Here is a 22,948-nt window from a genome sequence, read left to right on the forward strand (position 1 = left end):
AATCTAACTGCATAATGGAGATCTATTTAAGCAGTTTTCATCTTATGCTATGCAATCACACTACCACTTTTCAGAGAACTGCTCTACTCACAGGTTTGGTCAGAGGGGTCTGGTTTGTTTTGTTTTGTTTATCTTAATTTCCAACAGTGACCAGAGACCAGATTCCTCTTTACTTGCACACGTGCTTCATTAGTAGCCTATGCATATTATGAAATTTTAAACAGCCAGGAGTAATAAGTACCAGATCCAAAAGCAAGAGATTAGAAGGCAGATCTTGAAAAGATGGAATCACGTATGAAGAAGGAATGCTGATGTAGTAAGTACTTGAATAAACTGCATCTACGTTCAGACCAATGTCAGTTGTTAACTTTTTGATTGTATTTTAACTACTATAGCTTCTCTAAGGTGGATGAATGTGTATTCACTGTGGACTTAAAATCCATCTTGATGGAAAGTGGGCTCCAGCACATTTCACGACAGTACACTGTAGCTATAACCCTTGCTTTAACCTGTCCTTAGAAATGGAAATTACTGTTGAGTTCTAATGTTTAATACTCTGCACTTTTGCAACCAGCTAAATATTCCATACACACAATTAGTACCTATGTACTATCCTTCCTATGTATACTTAAGTGTTACAGAATTATAAAAATCTAGATTTGTTGTGCTGGCTAGTTATAGAAAATGCTTTTGGCTTTCTAACACAAAGCAGTAATAGTTCGGGCATCTTGGTTTTCAACAGCTTACATAAGACAATAACTCTAACACTTGAAATACAGCATAATATCACAAACACAGAATGTTTTCATATCCTCAGTCATATGAAACTGAGGTTGTTTTTATTTACTCACTTCAACTAAGCCACTTGTCAATTGCATTCTCGTATTTTTTTGGTTCCTTTAACCAGTCTTGATGCCACCTAAGGTTGGCAATAACATTTGAGTAATTCTGACCCAAACTTTGTTTCCAACTCATAAACTGTCTTTTGTTATACTCATGAACAGCAGAAGAAACCTCTGGGTAATTTACTATGGAGCGAAGTATTTTGTCCAAGGAATGTACAGTTACAGGGAATTTTATGGCAACGTTTGTTAGCTCATCTGGATCATCAGAAAGGTCTGGAACAAACAAAAAGTCAGTTACGAGCCAATTTGCATTTAAGTAAATTATTCAGTCAGTGAGGACATAAAAGTTGTAACATACCAAACAGTTGCGGAAGTACTGAACGGCCATCTGAGTACGCGATATATTTCCATTTGCCAGTTCGAAGCATGTATGTGGAAGAATTCACATTGCACCCGTGGAACTCGCTCAACACCCACGAGGGCCGAGGCCCTTTGGGTGAGACTCTGTTTTCAGCTTTTCCATGTAGCAGTGGCATAAGAGAATATCCACTAAGATTCTGTGGGACAGGAATTCTTGCTATATCTAAGCAAAGATAGACAAAGTCAAAATGCTACTACTGCAGTTACTGTGATTAAAAAAACCTAATGTAATGCTACAGGTGTCTGAATGTAAATTTTATTACAATAATAAAGCAGGCATTCCTAATTATTCTCCTTGTAGAACACAGGAACCCCAAAATACACAAATAATAAAAAAAAAACTTAAGGAACTTTCCAAGGTCAGCTGCCCACCATCTTGATCAAAAGCAGTATCAGCTATGTCTAAGTCCATCTTTAACAAACATTTGCTAAAACTGATCGCAATAGCCTCCAGTGACGGGTGGTGCTTTTTTATATTTTTTTTTAATCATGGTTTTATGCCCTCCCCTTCTGCTCTGACCACATCAGGCAGGAGAAAGAGATTGTCATCGCATGAAAGGACTCTAAAAGCTCCATATCCAACACGGCCTAACCATGCACTTCTTTGATAATAACAGTGCTAAGCTCTTTATCTTTACATATGATACCATAACTTATGTAAGAACCACATCTAATACAGATTGCTTTATATATATAAAAAAACGATTTGATATCAGAAACTGGAAGAGAAACCTGCTCAGATTATATCCTATTTTCAACTGGATGAGTGGTTCAAAAGTTTTGAGAAGAGATAAATGTCTCTTGTTCTGGTTTTAGAAAATCAACTTAAAACAACATGGAAAAGGATTTTTCACTGGCTTTTACTGATAGAAGTACAGTTTTATCTACTGCCCCACATTCTCTCAGACAATCGCACTGTACATGGGACACTTCTTAAAGAGCAAGCTTTGCAGGCTGCCTCGAAAAGAACAATTCTCTGATCAGTAGCCTAAAGGATCCCAGATAAAGCCTAGAATGCAATATGAAGTCAGTCTTTTTATTTGATTCTCTGCCCCGTAATGAGTATTTCCATACCCAAGAAGGTAAGAACGGATATCCGTTATCTTATTATGCTTGTCCAGATCAATCATACATTTCCTGTACAAAGTCTTTATGACATTTCTTCCATGTAACCCTTCATAAAGGACATTCCTTCCTTTGATAGATAATGAAGCTGCCATCCTTTCAGGTTTAATCTCATCTGGATGCATTTACACTGTAATTTCTATAGTAAACTGTTAGGTATGAAGGCCAGTAAGGATTACTCATATCTAAAATGCATGTGATTGTTGTAAAAAATAAAAGGGTGATAAAAAACAAATAATCCTATGTATAATCATTCACTGTAATTGCGTTGATGACAGTAACAGTAATAAGGAACATCATCAGCTCCCTTATTTAATTTTTACATCAATTTTTTGTATTTTGTATTAAGTCTGTATGTATCATCCACTTATAAATTGTTATTTCCTGTTGTGTTAGTACGTTGCCTCACAAAGTGTAGATGGAATTCTGACTATAATACAAATGCGTATTAATAATAGTAACGGGGAAAAAATTTTCATTTGAAATGACTTAACTCACCAAGCATAGTAGGATATATATCCACGAGAGAGACCATGTTTGGTACTTGCTGCTGCTTTTTTATGCCTGGCCCCATAACTAAAAGAGGAACATGGGAACTTCCTTCATACATGCTCATTTTATAGAACTGCCGGTGTTCCATAGCAAGTTCCCCATGATCTGCAGTGAATATAACAATCGTTTTTTTAAGAAGCCCAGTGTCTCTCAGAGCTGCAATGACCTCACCTGCAACAAGAAAAAAATACTGAAAAAGATACCTTCAAAATATGCCTTCCAACTTCAGTACCTGCAAAGCAGCATGCAAACCCCGAGGCATCCTAGTGGAGGGTTGGAAACTCCTCTCTCTGCCACAGAAGGCAGAACCCAAAGCGTTCAGCCCAGAATAACATACAGTCATCAATGAGTTGTAGGTGTCTGCCTCCCAATGAAGTGCAGAGGGCACTGAACAACCATAAAAATGGTAAGGATGCACCACAGGACAAGCTGCATTTTTGCTATCATCACTTTTGTTTAATTTCTGGCATAACTACTATTATTTACTTCAACAGCAGTAAAATAGGGCAGCAGAAGCCCTGACACTACATTCCTTACACATAATCAGAGGAAGCCTGTCCTTCCTGTGCCTGTATCCTTACACAACGTCCCTGGGCATACATTTGTGCAACAAATACAGGCAAGATCAATGAAGTCAGTAGCAAAGCAAAGCACTTGTGCATCTTTAATGTTAAAACACTAAGATGATACTTGCTTAAACAGACTACTTAATTTCACATTAGAATGCAAAGAAATTCTTGTTGTTTTATGGTCACTTTTCAAAAATTAAGAAATAAAGTACTGTAAATGAAGACCAATTTGCATTATAATTTTTCTGTATGCAGACCTTGCTGCAAACTAGGAAGAATTCTGAATGCTTAATTATTATATTTTTTTTCTTCTTCTTCTTAACTTTCAATAATACACTGCTAAGGGAGACTTCAAAGGTAATCTTACTGTTTAGTCTATTTGTAATAGCTGTCATCCAGTCTATGCATTCAAAATCAATCTCCAAGGAAACTACTTGTGCCATAAAATTTATCTGTCCTTCCAGCTTTGCTTTGCTGGTCTGCCCCCTTCACAAATGTTTCCATTATTTCAGTTAACACTTAAAGAATATTAGTTCCTCTTGTACATGGGTTAAGCAACATTATGCTGCAGTTACTGGGCCTTCACAGAGTCTCTGACTGGTGGTTGTGATTACTTTTCAGAGTGCTCTGAATTCACCATGACAATAGCCTTAAAAGCTATGCAGTTATTTATCATATAGACTGATGAAGCAACATACATCCATGTGATTTACTCACAAATCTGAACTGTGTGTTGTTTGTTTTGTTTTGTTTTTTTTTTTTGTGTGTGTGTTTGTTTTTTTGTTTTTTTGTTTTTTTTTTTCCAGAAGACCAGCCCTATCAGCACTTTCTTAAAAAAGTCAGAAAAAGAAAACTCACTGTATATCGAAACATTACCTACCCAGCATGGCATCTGTCTCTGCACACATAGCATAATAAAATGCTCTAATACTTCTCACTTCTTGCTTTGTAAACTCTCCTGTGCAATTCTTGGTGTAAGATGAGTAATAGTCTACTGGATGCATCTCTGAAAGAGAAGACCACTTGGGTATTTTAATAGCTTCATAAGTTACCTAAAAATAAGAGGAAATTAACATTACTTTAGCAACTGAATTAATTAAAAAAAAAAAAAAAAAACCAAACATTTAATTTAAAACTTTTTAGCATAAATTCACAGCTCTCAATTTGTGGTCCAGGAAACACCAGCTGCTTCTCTGTTATATGGTGCTGCTAACTCCTCCGTACATCCCCTCTGCTTCCACAGGTATCAAGTCATTCCAAGAGAGCGCTATAAAAATCAGCTAGAAACTAAGTCTAGGAGCCAGAAATATGTGCTTTACCAGCTGATACCTTTTTTTTTAAGAGAGATACCACAAAACAATCTTCTAGAACTGTACTCTAGAGTAAGTACAGAAGTATTGGCATAGTGTCTCATTAACTATAGGGTAACTACAAACCACATGTATCAAAATGATCAGGTGTTATGTGAGCCTACTGAGCAACATGGACATTTACTTAGTCTGGGAATGTCTCCAGGACAGTGGATGACAAGCCTTGACATCTTGATAAAAAGAAGTCAAATTTTCCATTACTTTTTTATTTGTTTCCACAGATGTCAATCCATTTAGTTATAAAGAAGTGTAAGATCAGTTTGAAACTAAAATGTAGGAGCCAATCAATTACAAATAATGCTGGATTTGCATATTCAAATTGGCATGCTCAGATAATGTGTTCTGCAGTACCAGCTTTAGAGTCTCAAGGTTTGTCATATACATTTAGCCAAGGCTGTCATACTTGTAAGCATTCCCTTAACTGCTGCATTTAACAGTTAATTACCTCTATATGGCAGACTTAAAGCACAAATTACCACAAAGCAGAGAAGATGTAATCTCAGTATGGAAAACTTAAGTTATTAAGTAAAACCACAGGTGTTGGTCTCGTTTACCTCTAAAAATCTTCACTAACAAACAGAGCTGAGGCCTAGATTATGGCATAACAATTCCAGTGCCCGCGCAGCAGCATGTTCCCAGGGCTGCAGCCACAGATCCCTGCCTGGGCTGGCCCCAGACATGGGCAGCCCTGGTTCCTGACAAAATAACTGAGACACTTAGGGAATTCATGTGGCACAAAAGCATCCAGATTAAAGTAGTCCCTAGAAGTATTACATCTCTGTTTACTGGTATATATATATCCTGGCACACATAACTAAGAGCTGTCTGGGGAGCTACTAGCATAGTCTGTCTCTCGAGCATGTGGCGTCTTTGACCACCAGTGCTGTTACAGCCATAAGTTCCAGTACCCACAAAGCTCCACCTCCCTCAACAGTTCATATTCTGAGTTATCCAGCAGATGTATTAAGTCATCTAAACAGTTGGTAAGACAGCAATAGTTAAAGTGCCCATAACACAGGGATAAACCCTGGCTTTGTAATAGTCAGACAGACATACTAAAACCTGTTTCCTTAGGCCCTATAGAAAAATAGGCTGCAATAAGAAATCACGGAAGATAAAACAATAGCAAACAACTACTTCAGTGATCTTCTTATAGCTGAAGGCCCTTGGCTACATAAAGTCATGTTTTAGACTCCTCAAATGGTTATTTGTTAGTTGATTAAGATATAAGAGGAGCAAAAAGTGTCCCTCTCCATCCATGATTCGTCAGAAGACTGAACCCTTTTCTACAGGACTACAACCTAGTTTTAAGCAGTCACAAAGTCATAATCCCTTTGTCTGTCTGTGTTAATTCACAGCTAGGAAAGAAGCCACATGCCTTAAAAAAGTGCCAGCTTGTAAAGAACACAGGGGACCATCTGCTTAGCAACACAGAGTTTCATAAACATACCATGTTGATACTCCATTCTGTACTAGCTCCATATTAAACATGTAATTTAATTCAAGTTCTTCATCTATGCACTCTAATTTCTTCATGAGATTGAGCTCTGTCATTTTCAAAGATGACTTCTTCCATTGCCAAAACATAGATACATTCCAGAAGCATCAGCCAATGGTCAATAAATGGTAATCTCTGGTTCACACAACTGAGTATGTGCATGTAGTGGTGGAAAGTACCTCAGCAAACTACGGAGTTTAAGTACTGGATTAAGGATGACAAAAATTTCTCAGAAGTGTTATAGAGGTACCGCCACTCCCAAGACATGTCTAACCTACCAATTAGCACCTACAAAATTTTCCTTACTATCCAAACTAGATCTCGCTTTTTGCAAATGAAGTTTTTTTCCCCACACCCTTCCCCTCCTCACAGACGTCTCACCATGGCTAGAAGAACCCACAACCCTCAATAACACACAGAAATTCACATCTCTCAACCTTCATTTGTATATCCCTTTTTTTAAGTCTTTGTATTTCTGTAAACAGATTTTGCAGTTCCCCAGTAGAAAAGGCCAAATGAGTTATATAAATTGTGTATGGCTTTGTTTTTTTTTATTAAATAAACATAAAGTCTTTTCAAATCTATGTATGGGAGCAGCCAGCCAAGCCGGTTCCAGAGCACCAGAGGTGAGAGGCAGGGAGCTGCCATCCCACTCAGCTCCATCTCCGCCGTGCCTTGGCTGTGCAGAGAGAACTTGGGGGGAGCTGCAAAACAGCTCAGCCCGGGCTTATCTCAAGATGGCATAGAACAACCAAAACCAAATGGCCCTTAACAAACAAAATGCCCCAAGTCCCATCCCACCACTCTTCCCGTGACGCTAAGTGCCAGACATCACAAATTGGCAACAGAGACTTCGCTATCGCACCACCAGAGGTAAATATCCCAGACAGCGTAATCACCCTCACCGAGTCAGGAAATATAAACCGCGGGGTCTGGGGAGACAAACGGGGAATCCTCCAAGGATACAGCTGGCCCCTAGGAGATCCGCCCCCCCCCCCCCCCCCCCCCAGGATGCTGTACAGGGTAACTTCCCAGGGATTGAGCGACCTCACCTGAGAGAGGGTAAGTGACTAAGAAACATACGTAAGGTATGTGACATGCTATTAAGTTTGTAATTGGTGCACTCTTTTAAGGTATTAATATCTAGCACATTTGTGGTTTGTATTGTTACTTGTCGGGATCATTTGTAGCTCACAATAGTGGATCCTGCTAATTTTTAAACTGCAATAGTGTAATCGCCATTGTACACCTAGAACTTGCAATAGTGACCTATGGGACCTGTGAGTGAAGTCCAAATAAATTGTTAATTTGAACCTCTCAGTGAAGTCCTTTTTCCCGTTTCGTCACAATCTATTTCTCAGTTCTTCAGCTGCAGAGAATCTTAATGCCTTTATGCCGTTGGAACCCATTTATATTTTTATGACAGATAATGGCACCTGGAGGCCACACAAGAGAGAGCAAAAATATTTACTACTTCTTTGGGACAGAGTGCTATCTGCTAACTTCCCACATATGAACATAATGGGACTTTACTGCATTCTAAAAACATTGAAAACCTACAGTAGCATGGAAAGAAGTTAACAGAAAAGAGACTTCTGCTGTGACTTACTGCTTCTTGTTCTAGGTTCATATTGTAGGAAAAGTCAATCTCTCACTATAAAACTCAGACAGAACGACTACATATAGCTTCATTTATAACAAGCACAATACAGAATGTTATAAACAATGAACTTCAGACCATTACTTAAAAAACAATTACAGCTAAGTATAGCAATGGTTTAATTGTTTAATATGTTTCTAGCCATGGAACTCCAAATTTCTTTATTGATTCAGTGACTACTGCTAACAAACCCTTTCCTACAACAGAAAGAAAAAATCTTCATTTCTATATACTTAGCCTTAAATCAGTAATCTAACATCTCATCCAAGTGCTTTCTTACTGTGCACTGAAATATCAAAACTGGTTCTGACTTGAAAAAACACGGGTAATAAAATACTGTTCATAATAAACACAGTTATAAACAAGTTTATATTTAAATTTCACCTTCGCATACCTTTTCAAGCCAATAGGGAGATGTTAAAAATGTAGAGGATCCATAATTTTCTCCCATATAGGGTGATGGATATGGGTGTGGTAAATTTAGTCCCAAGTAAAGAACAAATGGTTGAGTAAGGTTAATGGCTTCTTCCTTTATCCAATTTACTGCTTTATCAGTATTCCGCCAATCTGCTTCCATCACTCTCACGTGTGTCCTATCACCAGTAAGATTTACCATGGGTCTCCCTTCTTGTCGGAGTAGGAAGTCAACATCCCTAGTCCAGGCTTCTACACGGTTACTGAAAATACACACACAAGACACATACTCTGCGGAAAATGTTTTCTTCACTTTTCCTCCAAGTAAAAAGAGTTAAGAATTACTGAAATTTTCCTGTATTTGTAGCTGCAATCTATTTGTAATTTCTACATAAAGGAGAATTGTTATTCAATCAATCAATAGCTATTGTGCATCTATTTTATACTCAAACCTTTAGCCATTTTTTTTCTGATTCTTCTTTCTTATTATAACTTCATGTCAGAATGGTTCTTCTCAACTCTAGAAAATAACATTTAGAAATAGCACCTCCATCTTGTTGACCCCGTTCCCCATTCTGGCATGGATTCAAATACATCTCTGGTAAAGAGGGCCTTAGATTTTTGTTATTTGAAAAAGTCCTGTGGGAGATAACTTGCCTGGAGAGGCTGCCTTTAGAAGCAAAGTTCTGATTTTGCAGTGTACTATTACCACATTTTCAAACACTATCACAACAAAAATCTGTAAGAGCAATTTATTTTGTACAATTGCTTTTGATGTAGCTGATAAATCCTATCAAGAAAAGGGAGTAACAGAGTAGAAGAGTGTAGGGAGAAAGCAAGAATGGGGAAAATAAAGACAACATTTTAATAACAAAATATTTTTGGAACAGATTCTCTAATATCATGACAATTGTTGCCTCTTCTAAAACACTGAGAAATCTGAGCTGCAGATGTCCTTGTTTCTTTGCCGGTATGAATGACACCACAACTGCCATAAAAAAGGGTTGGAAGGACAGGCCATTTAAGACCTTGACTACTTTTTGCTCATGGCAATTTCAATATAACCAAAGAAATTATGAAAGAAAATATGAAACTGCTCAAGGTTTGATCACGTACTTTCGTCAAAACACAGCATTATTATTGTTTAAAGAACATCTAACTAGTTTTGCCCCCATAGGAATTTTACCAGCGCACTTTTAACCTCCAGAAAAACTATTCAGAATTATCTGTAATGACATTTTTAACTCCTTGTTTAAGCTCACACTTTCAAGGTAAACAGACTTAAAAAAATGCCATAGAATAAATTAAGGTAGCTAGATGGCCTACAGAGAAATCATATTTTATAAACATTAAAATGAAACAATGATAAAGGGGTGGGTGTGTGGATGCGTGTGTCAAATTGCATCTAATGTCATAATACTGACTTATATAGAAAAAATTATTTCATAGTCTGACTATCCAATCAGACTGAGGTTAGGATCAAGTTAAAAAACAAAACCAAAACCCCCAAAACGTCTTTCCTCCCCCAAACCCTCCACTTCAGATCCCTTCCACATTCTGTATCAACACAGGAGATGTTCTGACACATCCAAGAGGAAAGCTAATCTTCAGGCAGAAGAGGAGAAAAAGATATGTCAAGATAAGAATCTTCAAAAGTCCAGGTGGAGAGGTCAAAAAGGGGGCAATGCTAAATTCAATCCTTGAATTTAAAAGGAAAGAACAAGTACATGACAAATAATTATTGGAAATAACTTCTGAAGCTTTTGAATTTTCAACACTTTCAATGGGAATGAAGGGGGATCATACCTCCTTTGCCAGCAGATAGCACTCCAATGATTGTAACACACACACAATGGAAAAAAAGCCAATAAAGGATGCAAATACAACAACGTAACATTGACGATAAAGCTTAACGAACTACCATCATTATTAACCTAAGTGAAAGTAATTACATGACAGTAAGTAACTGCATCTGTTTTAAATGTTAAGAGAAGATGGCCACCAACATTCCAAAGGACACATAGAGTCTTTTTGACAGGAAGCAGAGACTTCACATATTCAACAGTCTGGAGGCTAAAGATCCAGCTCTTTCTCTCAGTTAGTATGTATTTCTTTGTATGCACTTCATAGAAGCCATTTTCCTCAAATATCGTTAATTCACAGCTATGTATAATTATCATTATGAGTAAGTCATATTCAAATGGCTACTTAGTATATTTCACTAAGTATTTTAACTTTTGAGATATGTAAATTACCTTCTTTACAGATACGATTTGCGTTAGCAATGCACTATTTGCATTAGGTTAGGACAAAGAACAATCAATATATGTCACACAACTGAAAGGTTGCAGCAGAAAAGTTAATAATTCTTTTTTTATTTGGTAAGTATGGGATCATGGTGCAGTAGCAGTTTTGTTGTTTAAAGAAACAACATATGTGCTTAAGAAAAGTGTCTAAAGCAGCAATACTGCCTGCTGTGTCCTGTCAAATCAGTTTCTTTGGAATAAGCTGATCTTCGCTGAATCTACTACTCATCTTGCACTAGCTGAACTGTTCTATATCCCTTTGCTAGTCTCCTTTTCAACAAGAAATTAAAACAGCAGGACATTTTAATTATCTTCACAATGAACGGGAACCTTTACTGTAACTCTTCTACACTATTTATAGATTACCTAACTGGCTACTTAGGGTTTTTAAATGTCTACACAGGTGCATATTTTTCTCTGGCTGAGGAACTGTATTTGCATAATTCATTTTTTGAATTAACAACTGTGTAAACTGCCATTTTCAAATTCCTTTTGTGTAGGCACAGAAAGGCTGGCTAATTGTGTTTGTTTTCATTTATTCCCAAGCCCTACTCACACTTATTCAAATAACAATAAGGGCTTGATCCTGTTAAGTACAGATCTCAAACTCCCACTGAAGAGAAAGTTAGAAAAAAATGTATCAAAAATTTGCACCAGGTTAAAATGCAGGATAAAGACCTAGGACAAAAGGTAATTAAAAACTGCAACAGCATAGACTTCATTACTTTTCTGTTATCTTTGAAGGGCCTAAGAATTCAACCTCGTAGGACCAAGAGCTTTGTAACCATGATGTGATTATATGGTTACATCATAATTTCTGTTTGTAAGACTCGAACCCTATCACTAAAGTAGATGAATCTATACATGGCAGAATGAGAAAAATCAGAGCACATGATTGCAACTCCACCGATACTGGTGCTGCTACAGTTTTGCAAAACCCTGAATTGTCTTAATTTATTTCTCACCTGCGGACACCTGGAACAAAAATACTTAGAATGGTACCAACAGAACCATTCAAACATGAGAGTACCAGACACAAGTACAAGAGTAAGGTTAAAGCAGTGGTGTGCATCGATAGCCAATGACATGAATGACATCAGCAAACCAGGTCACTATTAAAGAAGGGACTGTCACTGTTAAGTACACTGTACAAATGACATGTCAGCAGCTTCCTGATAGCAGGATGGCAACCAGGTCATCGTGTACTCTGTGTGCCATTCCTCTTCCTGTTGTTCCAACAGAAAAGCAGAGTACAGTAAGAGCCACAATAAGGAAACAAAAAGGCTATTTGCCTAATATTCCTGAAGACTGAAGTAAGCAAAATTTCAAGGCAAAGTATCAGACCAACTTTTCAGTCCTAAAAAGTGTGAAATACCTATGCAAAATGCCATTTCATCATTACAAATCAACAGGAAAATATGAAAGACCTCATCAGATGGCAACCCTTGCCCTATCACATGCCAGCAATCCTGTTCAGACTACTTGAACACAAATCTTAGTATTTGTGACTATGTTTGTGGGTGTGAGATTGTTAGTTGGCAGGGTTTACCAACTTAGAAAGTTAACCAACATAAAAATTATGTTCCTCTTCTATATGATCTCACATTAAGATTTTCTTTGCATTAATTCCTACACAATAAAATTTACTTGAGAACTAAGGACTTTCTGTTGTTCAGCTTGACATTCCTCGTGTGACGACCTTTGTAATGAAGCCACAATTCACCTATGGTCTTCAACTCAGGGAAATGAAAGCAAGACTTGTGGAATCCAGATGCTTATATGCAACCAACCTTTTTTTTCAGTGCCACCTTTGTATTCCAGTTACCATATGAAAAGCCAGGAACTTCTGGAATTACTTAGAGCTGCTCTTCTTTAAACCTGGAGTGACTTTAGATTAGAGATAAATGAGATTTCAATGTTATTAAACATTTCTTCTATCTTAGTGAAGGGCAGGGTGACTGCATACTATATACTATTTAGGCAACACAGAATTTTCTCTGCACAAAAGTGATTCAGAAGAAAAGTGTAAGGGTCTGCATAATACTGCAGAAAATGTTCATTTTTCAGAGTAATTTTAATGTACTGAAAACCTATTCTAGAAATGCTTAAGAATGATGCACCCACAGAATCGTTTCTGTCTTGCGACATTACACAGAACAAAAACTGGCCTTTTGCTTTCTCAAAGAATGGGCTATTACTGGCACTTTACAGTATGTGCCAGTAAGAGACGAAGCTCTTCTGAAAAGCATGAATGCCTCAAGAAGTCACAACCAACCATCTCTACACTACAACAATACGAACATCTGTAAGCATTCATCTTAACGTTCAGTTGTTTCTTGCCAGAGAGGAAATTTTCCCGATATTCATGTAAGCAAGTACAAAGAATCAGAATAATACTGTAGCAGATGACTTTTTAGTACATTGTACAAGTAATTGTTTCTTACTGGGAAAAAAAAGTTTTAAGAATAATGCAGTCTTCAGAAAAAAAAAAAATTCAAAGCAAAAGACCAGGGGTAGAACACCCATCTGTTCATAGTTAGATGCTAAGTTACTAAGAAGAGCTGCAGACAGAGACAAGACAAAAGCATCAGTAGTACACAAATATATACACCATCTGGTAAAGTAAGTAAACATTTTTTTTTTCTGTAAGTCTGTATTTGAATAATCTTTTACTTCCAGTGCAGAAGAGGTATATGGGAAAAAGCTTTCTCTTCTTTTTTGATGGTCTTAAACTGGAGAGGAAATTATTACTTTGGCAGCATTCTGAAGTGGATACTATTAATCAATTATTTTGTACATAAAAAGGAGTGTGGAGGGGCAACATACTATTAACTAGTAATGTGACCTTTCAACTTCTGATTGTTCATTTTAGTGACAGAAGTGAGGAAATTTTAAGTAACTTGAACCTGCTTAATATCAAAGAAAATGCTACTCTTTGTTACTATTTCAACAACTGATATCGTTATTAATCAGACAGATAGTGCATTTTCATAAAAACTACACAAAAGGAAGACAACCTATTTCGACCCAACTGTCCCAGACAAATTATGCTTACTGTTTTTTGAACATAATGCAGTTAGTCTCTAAATGTTTAAGTATTTTTCATAAATTGCTGTAATTCTAGTCATTTTTTTTTAAAAAAAAAGCTTTACAGCATAGGAAGTAGAGCACAAGTCTGTGAAAACATATGGCGTTAAAAAAAAAAAGACCACCTCATGTTTTGTGATGCTAGATTTAATATTCCAGTATTATCAAACATGTTTCTTTGTTCTGCTTTTCCTACACTGCTGATGTAATAAAGCCAGGAAGTCCCAAGGCAATAACAGTTTATGAATTTCACTTAGGTAGCCATACCCATTATCAAGAATAACCTTCACTCACGGTGGGCAAAACCACAGTCTTGACATTCACCTTCCAGCTACAGGTAAAAGTCAAAGTACATCTGCATGGGATATGCTGCCTTCTGTACAAATTTGCAAGGCAGACCCCTGACAGGTTCCTAGCACAATTTCTTTTAAATGATAGCTACTACCATTTCAATCAGAGACAGAAACCACTTACCAGGCCATTACATGATTTATTTACTCCTGTCCATTTCATTGCAGGGGAATCTATCTGATTACCTTACTGAATGATGTCCAGAAGTATAGTCCAATTTCCCATACTTCTGTGTGCGGTAGCCATGCTTCTCCATGAGATCCATCCATGTTACATAATCTGGATCCAGACCTTTAAAGTTATTCCAAGATTCTGTTAAATGAGTGAAAAGACCACTCCACATAGCTGGGGGGAAAAAAAGAAAAAAAAAAAAAAGAGAGATAGGGTTTTTGACAAAGAAGTCGTACTTGCTACCTAAATCTGAGTTGAATACACTTGAGAAGGGATCAATCTTCCCATTATTTTAGGGGTAAAATGTCCACACTGTGATCCAAAGGGAATACAAAGTATTACTCTTCCAAACCTTTTTTTTCATCATCAACACAAGATTTATTGAACATTATCTCCCCTTACTTCAGTTAGATTTTAATGTGAATTTAAAGTTAACATGTTTGTGGAGGGAATTAGAAGATATTATTTTTATGTATACTATACGCCCTCAGTTTTATCTTTTTTAGGTAATCTACTTCACTACCAGCTGTAGAAACAAAGCCAAATTATTAAAGAAGAGGCCAACAAGAAATGAAACCAAGGGAAGAGTTGCAAAGGAACTATAATGAAAGTTTTTATTAGTGAATTCCAGTGTTTCTTTGCAATTTGTGGAGAATCGTTGACTCTTCCCAATGCTAATTTAGAGTCAAAGAGAGTCCTAAAATGAAGCTAAGCTGTTCCATAAGCAATGGAAATATCCTGTAAGAACAGAGTGTCAACCCCAACCCCATACCATGGCAATACTCCTACTTTTCCAACCCCAAAGTCCACCTTCCCACCATCTCTTCCACTATCATCCCTGACACCTCCACAACAGATGTACCCTCAGTTCCTTGCAGGTCTCCAAGCTCCTGGCTAAACAAGAGATGTCCCGCTGTTTCACAGCTACATTTGTGATGACTGACCACGGGTCATGATGATGTTGATGGACTCTGTTTTTGAAGTACTGTGTCCAGTTCTGGGCTCCCCAGTTCAAGAAAGACAAGAAACTACTGGATAGAGTCCAGTGGAGGGCTACAAAGACGAGTAAGGGCATGGAGCATCTCTCTGATGAGGAAAAGCTGAGAGACCTGGGGCTGTTTAGCCTGGAGAAGACAAGACTGAGAGGGGAATGTTTGTAAATATGTAAAGGGCAGGTGCCAACAGGATGAGGTCAGACTCTTTTCAGTGGTGCCCAGCGACAAGACAAGGGGCAATGGGCACAAAAAAGAGCACAGGAAGTTCCACCTGAACATAAGGAAAAACTTCTTTACTTTGAGGGTGACAGAGCACTGGCACAGGCTGCCCAGACAGGCTGTGGAGTCTCCTCTGGAGATATTCAAAATTCACCTGGACGCGACCCTGTGCAACCAGCTCTGGGTGACCCTGTTCTGGAAGGGGGGTTGGACTGGATGAGCTCCAGAGGTTCCTTCCAGCCCCTGCCATTCTGTGATTCTGTGACCACCTAAAATGCTAAACAGAATTGACAAATTATTGAATTCATCATGCAACCTCTTCCTTATTGGGAGCACTAGTTGCTATTGTCACAAAACTTCTTAAATAACCTAACACAAAGTTATTGTTCTCAACAACAAATACTGGCTGAAAGACTCAAAAATCAAGAAAAAGAAAACAAGACTGATGGCATGACAATGTAGTCTCACTCACTTAAAATATGACTTTGAGAAACAGAAAAGGGGAGTAGGTTATCAATAAATGGAATATTGAACACTAAATTTGACAGCCTGTGCCTGCTGCAGTCAGGACAGGTTGCTTTTTCTAATGTATGCTTGAGAGAAAGGGGGATCTCCCTTTCATTTACATCATCTCTGGAGGGTCTTTTCAACAATTGAAAAGGCTAGAAATGTTTTAATATGTAACCTTTGATTCAAGAATCCTTCCTTCTAACTTCCTGGCAAATTTTGCAAGCGTGAAATTGAGCACAGGACAATGACTACAGCAAGTAAAGAAAAATACTGAACTATTCAATTAAAGCTACCAAAGGATAAATTATGTATTTATCAGAACGTTTGAAATAAATGTCATTGGAAGGCAGTGCTAACAGCCACCGATTTATTCAGCTGTTACTATTTAATACTTTTTCCTGAGAATAGTAAAGTGATATATTAACTTTGTATTGGAAAAGGAGAGTAGTTCTGAATGCAGCTTCAGCACTGCCACAGACAAACTGGCAATTTCTCTACAAATCCTGAAGATTTTTTAAAAATACTGGAGCTTCAGTGAAGTTTGCAAAAAAGATTTGGGAGCTCACACACAGATGGAAAAAGGAGAATTAAAAAAAAAAAAAAAAAAGAAAAGAAAGGAAGAAGCATGAGAAACAGAAAAGAGAAACAGATCAAACATGAGAATACTGCATAAATTCAGACATAAAAAAATTGGGTCTTATTGAAAAAGAAAACAAACTCCCCAAAATTAAATTCTTTCAAATTTCCCATCATTACCACACATCTAAATTGACAAGCACAAGTATTTATCTGATGTTTAGCTTGGTCCTACCTGCACGGGAAGGACAACAAATTGGAGAATTGGTATAAGCATTGAGAAAGACAGCGCCGTATCTTTTCATAAAATTTATGAAAGGCAAATCCACAGTCTGGTTTCCTGGATAAAATGTCAAGCGTCCATCCTGCAATCAAACAGAGAAAAACTATGTAAACAGCATTATCCCAAACTATTGGCTGCATTAATTCATAGATTTATTACCTTGAACGTATATTACTCAAACATTGTCCATTCTACTCAGGTACGGAGAATAAAGCATTGAGAAGCTTTAATTAGACCAATATAAAATGGATTACTTGTGAAAGTGTAATGTAAAGAATAACTGGACTTTTTCATAGTAAAATTACTTCTTTTCTATCACTATACATATTCTAAATAATTATTCAGTGAGGTATTACCTCTTCAACAGAAAATATTCACCTGAATGACCACTTTGCTCATGCTGACTCATAAACAAAAATCAGGAGATATGACCAAGAGTGAATCATGAGAGTTGCTTTCTCTTAATACTGAATAGATAGTTCTATTCAACTAATAAAAACTTCATGACTGCTTCAGATGAAGACCTTTGATCATCTAGTTCAAAATGTAAAGAACATGAACAGTCTCAAGGGATGCTGGACCAAGGCCTTACCTTCTGTGAAATTTCACCTTTAAATAATGGTACATTTGAAACAGATACAAACACTTCTGAGGCATGAGTCATAGTGAAAACTCCAAAGGATAACAGAAAATGCGATTAGCTTAGAACAAAACAGGTAGATGGATGCAGGGGTTCTGAGAACTGCTAGCCTCTACAGTTATTAATTAAGAAAATGCACTTTTTTTTCAAGATTGTATTTGTTTTGAAAATAACTGTTTGAAACAAACATTGTATTTAACATAATATTCTCCTATATGAGACATTAGGCAAGCTTACATGGAAAGAACAATAGTTTCTTTCTGTTTTCAGCATTTAGTAATAGAGATCAGACAATGTAAGACTTCCTATCGATTTCATACTATGTTGTTTCTGCACATTAACAGATGTGTTTCTTAATTTTCACTTTAGTTTTACTAGTTTAATTTTCTGGAATAATTTGCGAGAGAACCAAAAAAAACAAAACCAAAGATAAGCGAGAGCAAACCTGAAGAATTTACAGTCTGTGTTACTACTGCTTCCATTACCCATGATTCCCCAGTGGTAGGCACTCATCCTCCAAGTGAAAATTTACACAGAATACTGCAAATAATAAGAGTTTGCAACATTTGAGAAAGAAGCCAGAAAGCAGAGTTAAGCTCAGTGTAACTGTGCTCCACAGTAGGAAATCTACTGAAATATTTTAAGATTAGAATTATTCTGACATTGTTTAAAATATTAACCTTACAGCATGAGCACTTCATTACCTCACTAGCCACCCAGCCATTGCTCATATACTATGTCCATAGTCTGAGAATAATGTCATTTTCTTCACTCTTTAGAGTTCAATGCAGGGACTGCATGCAGAAGGAAACAATTCCTTCCATTTGTTTTCTGGCAGAAAATGCTATTGGATAATGCAGCGTTGTAGAGAGAATCACTTTGTTTGGCACCAAGAGAGCTAACTGTGGCAACCCAGCACCACATTGCAGTGGATGACCACCCAGTAAACCGGGCCACTGGAGATCAGAATATGGTAAAAGACTGATCACCTAATTTTGTACACTACTACAAATGGCAAATAGAACAAGCATTCACGGAATCACGGAATTTTCAGAGTTGGAAGGGACCTCTAGAGATCATCTAGCCCAACTCCCCTGCTAAAGCAGGGTTGCCCAGAGCACATTACTCAGGACTGAATCCAGGCAGGTCTTGAAAATCTCCAGAGAAGGGGACTCCACAACCTCCCTGGACAGCCTGTGCCGGTGCTCTGTCACCCTCACCGTAAAGAAGTTTTTCCGTGTATTTGAATGGAACTTCCTGTGTTCTAACTTGTGCCATTCAGTAGGACAAACTGGAAATAAAGCTTAAATCTACAATATGAACTTGAAAGGAACTTTGAAAGTGCCCTTTAGAAAGTACACACCTGATTTGTCATCCTGTAAATAACATATTCACAAGTTTCTCCCAACAAAGATACTGTTCGTTTGAACAGCTGGAGACATAGTGTTCCTTCTTTTGATACTGGACAGACAGGCAACATGTCTATTCACTCAAAGAAGCAAGCTTCTTTAACAAGCTGAGAAGGTAAAAGCTCTACAGCTATTTCTGGAAATCCGCTCTCCAAGAACTGTGTAGGACTTGTGGGCTTTGAAGTACCTGAGGCAATACAATTATTCGGAGTAACACAAACAAGCACATTTCACCCAGGAACTTGAGCTGCATTGTAAGCAAAGCCTGTCATCACTCAGTTAACCTCAAGTAGCAATTTAGGAGCTGAATTGCCTACTAGCACATTCCACCAGCAAGCCCTGTGAGAAGCCCAGCACTTGATGTGACACAACAGCAGAAAGCTGGCTGTTCAAGCAAGAAATCACTGCTCTGGAGGCTAAACACAGTCCAGCATCACTGAGAAGAAAATTTTTGTCACACTTTACAAAACAGGCATGAGTCATTCCTAGACAGCATCACCTGTGACAAAGGCAGGCACACTTTCACATGAAAGCCCACACCTTTTGACAGCCTGCAGGACTTAAGCCTTTTTTTTTCCAGAAAAAACTTAAGTTTCAACAGTACTCAATTCTTCCTTTTCTCTACTAGCAATGAAATCAAAATGGTTCATCTATTTCTGCTTTCAAATCCATCTCATAAAAAACTTATGCAACACAATGGTTCTTTTAACATATTCTCCCCTGTATGCACTACCAAATACGATACTTTTCAGAAACAGCACCTTGTTCCTAACCCTCTTTGTAAAGAACATCACAAACATCTGAGTTTTGTCTTTCATTTTTGTAAGGGTTACCTCACTAATCCCCCTAAGATAGTCATGAGAATCCTCCTGTTTACAGGACGACATATAAAAGCCTTATCAAGATTTGTCTGCAGCTTCTGCTAGCACCTGGAAACAAACTGGCCATAACCCAAACTGTCATAAATTTGGCATTTTATTGGTAAATAATAGTTTTAGTAAAAGCTGAAAATTTGGAGAAAAATTCTCATCTACAAAACCACACTTTACTTTGGAACGTTAAGAGAGATTATATTCTTAAAATAATATAAACAAAGAATCCAGTCAGAGGAAAGAAAGTAAATAAGGATCTATCACTTTAAGTCATAGCAAATGTGTTTTAAGAAGGGGTTTGAAAAAGGATAATACATATTTACCAAATACTTCAGAAGAATTCCTCCCAAGAATGACAGCCAGCAGGCAAGAAGTCAAGGACTTTTACCTCTGCTGTCAAGGATGGCATTCTCAGACTGGGAGCCAAGTTGATTTCTCAACAGCAAATGCGAAGTGATGAGATGTGAAAGTCCTTGGAAGTAATACCATGGAGCTTATGTTTGATTTAACAGGAAGGAGCGCTCAGATGAGGCAGAGAAACCAAGGCTTTCCTCAAAGTAAAACCTTGACAAAAGCTTTTCCAGCATGCTGAACAGGCAGATAGAAGCATGGTGGGAAAAGGGTGAAAAAATGTGCTGTCTTTAGCTGTAAGCAAGGAAATACACTTAGTATATGTGAATGAAAAAAAATATCCTTTCTATGTGTCTGGGGATTAAAAAAAATGTATCAATAAATCACTGTAATAAAGCCATTAGAAATTTATAAAAACATACCCAATTGTTCCTTTATCCTTTTAGCCGTAGACACTCACCTAACAAGTTTATTGTAGTATTTGTTATATCTAATAAAAGTCTGAGTAAGTCAATATATGCCCAACATCTTAACTCAGTCATTTCATCTGTTATCACAGAAATTCTCCATTTCATCTCTTGTGGAAACCTAAAGTTCTTCGGATGTATGATGGTGGGAATCACAGGGTTTAGTGACCTTCCTTTTGTGAGAAACGCGCTCACTGTATTGAATTTTAGTCTGGGGCAAATTCGGTGGAGCAAAGAATATTTATTACAGCGCTGGGAGTTACACAGGGGGTTTCTCCTCCTGTGCCTCATTTTTCCCTTTACAACCACTTGTTTTTATTTCATATTCCTTATAATTATTCATGTTTCTTCTTGGAACATAGTTTGCATAATCAATGAGTTTTTGGAACGCGACCCACCTCCAAATACATAATCAATGAGTTCTGGGAATGTAACATGCCCCCCTCCCAGGCGGTATGCTTCCTCAGGGGTCTTCCTGATAGTCCATGGAGGGAGGGCCAAAGTCTTTATCACCATGTCCTTCTTGTGGCTTCTTCATTCTTTACACTTCTGTGGTTATCTTAGCTAACTACACTACCCTTTGTTCTGCAAATTCTAACTGTTGCTTTCGTCTGATATCCTATTTAAAACTATCCCTTTTCCAAATGCATAGCAAGCAGACACCCATCTTAGCTGAAGCCATAGCGAGCACACATTCATTTTTAGCTGAAGCAAAATTTTTGCCAAATTACTTATTACACTTTGCTTTTTGCTTTTCAGGCCATTGGAAAAGTGTTGGTTTTGCACACCAGGTCTGCTCTGTGAATTGCTGCCCTGCCCCACAGTCCCGCTGGCGTGCCCCCACCTGCCTCCAGTCGCAGTGACAGGCTGTAGGTACCACAGCTGACCGCAGGAACCGGCTATGCAGAAGTTTCTGACTACTGCAACGCACCTGATGAGAACACGGAGCACACTCTCGGGAAGAATGAGAAGTTTGGTTTAGATAACACGAGTTACCTAGCGAAGGCCTGCCCTCATCGTCCAAAGAAAGCCGTCCGCCCCGTGAAGGCGATGGAGAATAAAAACCAGTCCTATTTTCGAAAGGCTGTGGTTGTAGCCAGGGCAAAGCCACGGAAAGCCCCCGGTGCCACATGCTCGGAGGTCCCAGTCAGGCCAGGTCCAGCGACGTGCCCCCGCCGAGGCAGCCCCTGCCGCTCACCCTACCCTCCCTCACCCGGACACTCACCAAAGAGTCGCAGGCCACCAGCACCACGCTGTGCCGGGGCTGGTCCTCGGGGGCGGCGGGCCGCGGCCTCGCCCCCACCCCAGGCGCGGCGGCCATGAGGAGCAGCACCAGCCCGGCCCGCCCCAGCGGCCCGCCGCCGCCCCGCATCGCCCCGCCGCCGTCAAACCCCTCTCCCGGAGAGAGGGGAGCGGCGGCCTTGACAGCCGGCGCCGCCCGCTACCCTCGGCACGGCGCACCACAGCTCTCGGCGTGCTTCGGGACGGCGGGAGGCGGGAACTACATCTCCCACAGTGCCCCAAGCAAAATGGCGGCCGGCCGGCGACCGTCGCCGCGCTGACGCGATGCGCATGCGCGCGGCCGGCGGCGGCGGGAGGTGGAGGTGAGGCGGCGCGGGGCTGTGGAGGGCGGCGGTGGTGGCCCGACCCAGTCCGGGCTATCGTGTCTTTCCCCGCCGTGAGGGCTGGCGGCCGGGTCGGCCGCGGGGTGAGCGGCCGCGGTGGGAGGGGCTGCCGGCGCGGAGCCGCTTCCCCGGGCGGCCCGCAGTTACCGGGCCCCGGCCCGGCCGCCCCTCGGCGCGGGGCAGGCCTGCGGAGCCGACCTCCGCCGGGGTGGCACCGGTTTTGCGCTGACGTGGTGTCTGTGTCCTCTGTAGGTGAAAATGGAGCTCAGGCTTGGAAATGTCAGCGAGGGCGGGTGTTTGTGGTGATCGGGGGGTCTGCCTTCTGAGGAAGGAAATTTGTTTCCCGGAGCTGTTGAGCGATGTGAGTTTGACAGGGTTCTTTTTATATTTTTGTAGGCTCTGAGGGAATCTTTGAAATCCAGCCTTTTCCTTTGTCCTTTCATTACTAATTTCTCTCTAGGCCTTTCATCCACTCATCTCTTGCTCTTCAGGTGCTTAAAGTTTTTTTTTTTGTTCTGCAGCTTGTTGCTTTTTCAGTCTCTTTCAGTACCTGCAGCGGCAGTGCTGTTTCTCAGCCTCATACCATTTAGGCAGTCTTGACAGTGCTATTTCTAAACTTCATTTGCGGCAAAA

At 39.1% G+C, this 22,948-nt stretch overlaps 2 protein-coding genes across 2 annotated transcripts in view; one reads left to right on the forward strand and one right to left on the reverse strand.

Annotated features, from left to right (window-relative positions):
- Positions 1 to 800: 800 nt before the first annotated feature.
- ARSK (arylsulfatase family member K) lies at positions 801 to 22,077 on the reverse strand. Its single transcript, XM_082497913.1, has 8 exons — positions 21,916 to 22,077; positions 16,904 to 17,033; positions 14,383 to 14,542; positions 8,434 to 8,716; positions 4,392 to 4,563; positions 2,889 to 3,113; positions 1,204 to 1,428; positions 801 to 1,118 (listed from the first exon to the last, which is right to left on the reverse strand). The coding sequence occupies exons 1-8, from the start codon at positions 22,060 to 22,062 to the stop codon at positions 853 to 855; spliced, it is 1,608 nt and encodes a 535-aa protein (XP_082354039.1). The 5' UTR covers positions 22,063 to 22,077; the 3' UTR covers positions 801 to 852.
- A 279-nt stretch (positions 22,078 to 22,356) lies between these two features.
- The window catches only part of LOC309683474 (superkiller complex protein 3-like), a 73,672-nt gene continuing 73,080 nt past the window's right edge, over positions 22,357 to 22,948 (forward strand). The window contains exons 1-2 of the mRNA XM_082497761.1: positions 22,357 to 22,398; positions 22,568 to 22,676. The gene's annotated coding sequence lies outside the window, so the exon portion shown is untranslated. The remainder of the gene's footprint in view (positions 22,399 to 22,567; positions 22,677 to 22,948) is intronic.

The sequence above is a fragment of the Vanellus vanellus genome (genome assembly GCF_965231255.1).
Source record: "Vanellus vanellus genome assembly, chromosome: Z".
In the NCBI taxonomy this organism is placed as follows: Eukaryota; Metazoa; Chordata; class Aves; order Charadriiformes; family Charadriidae; genus Vanellus; species Vanellus vanellus.

Coding starts and splice junctions, on each gene's coding strand:
- ARSK (XM_082497913.1), bottom strand. CDS start 22,062: ATGCGGGGCGGCGGCGGGCCGCTGGGGCGGGCCGGGCTGGTGCTGCTC. Junction 17,034..21,915: donor TGGTGGCCTGCGACTCTTTG/GTGAGTGTCCGG, acceptor GTTTGATTGCAG/GATGGACGCTTGACATTTTA. Junction 1,119..1,203: donor AGTACTTCCGCAACTGTTTG/GTATGTTACAAC, acceptor TGTTTGTTCCAG/ACCTTTCTGATGATCCAGAT.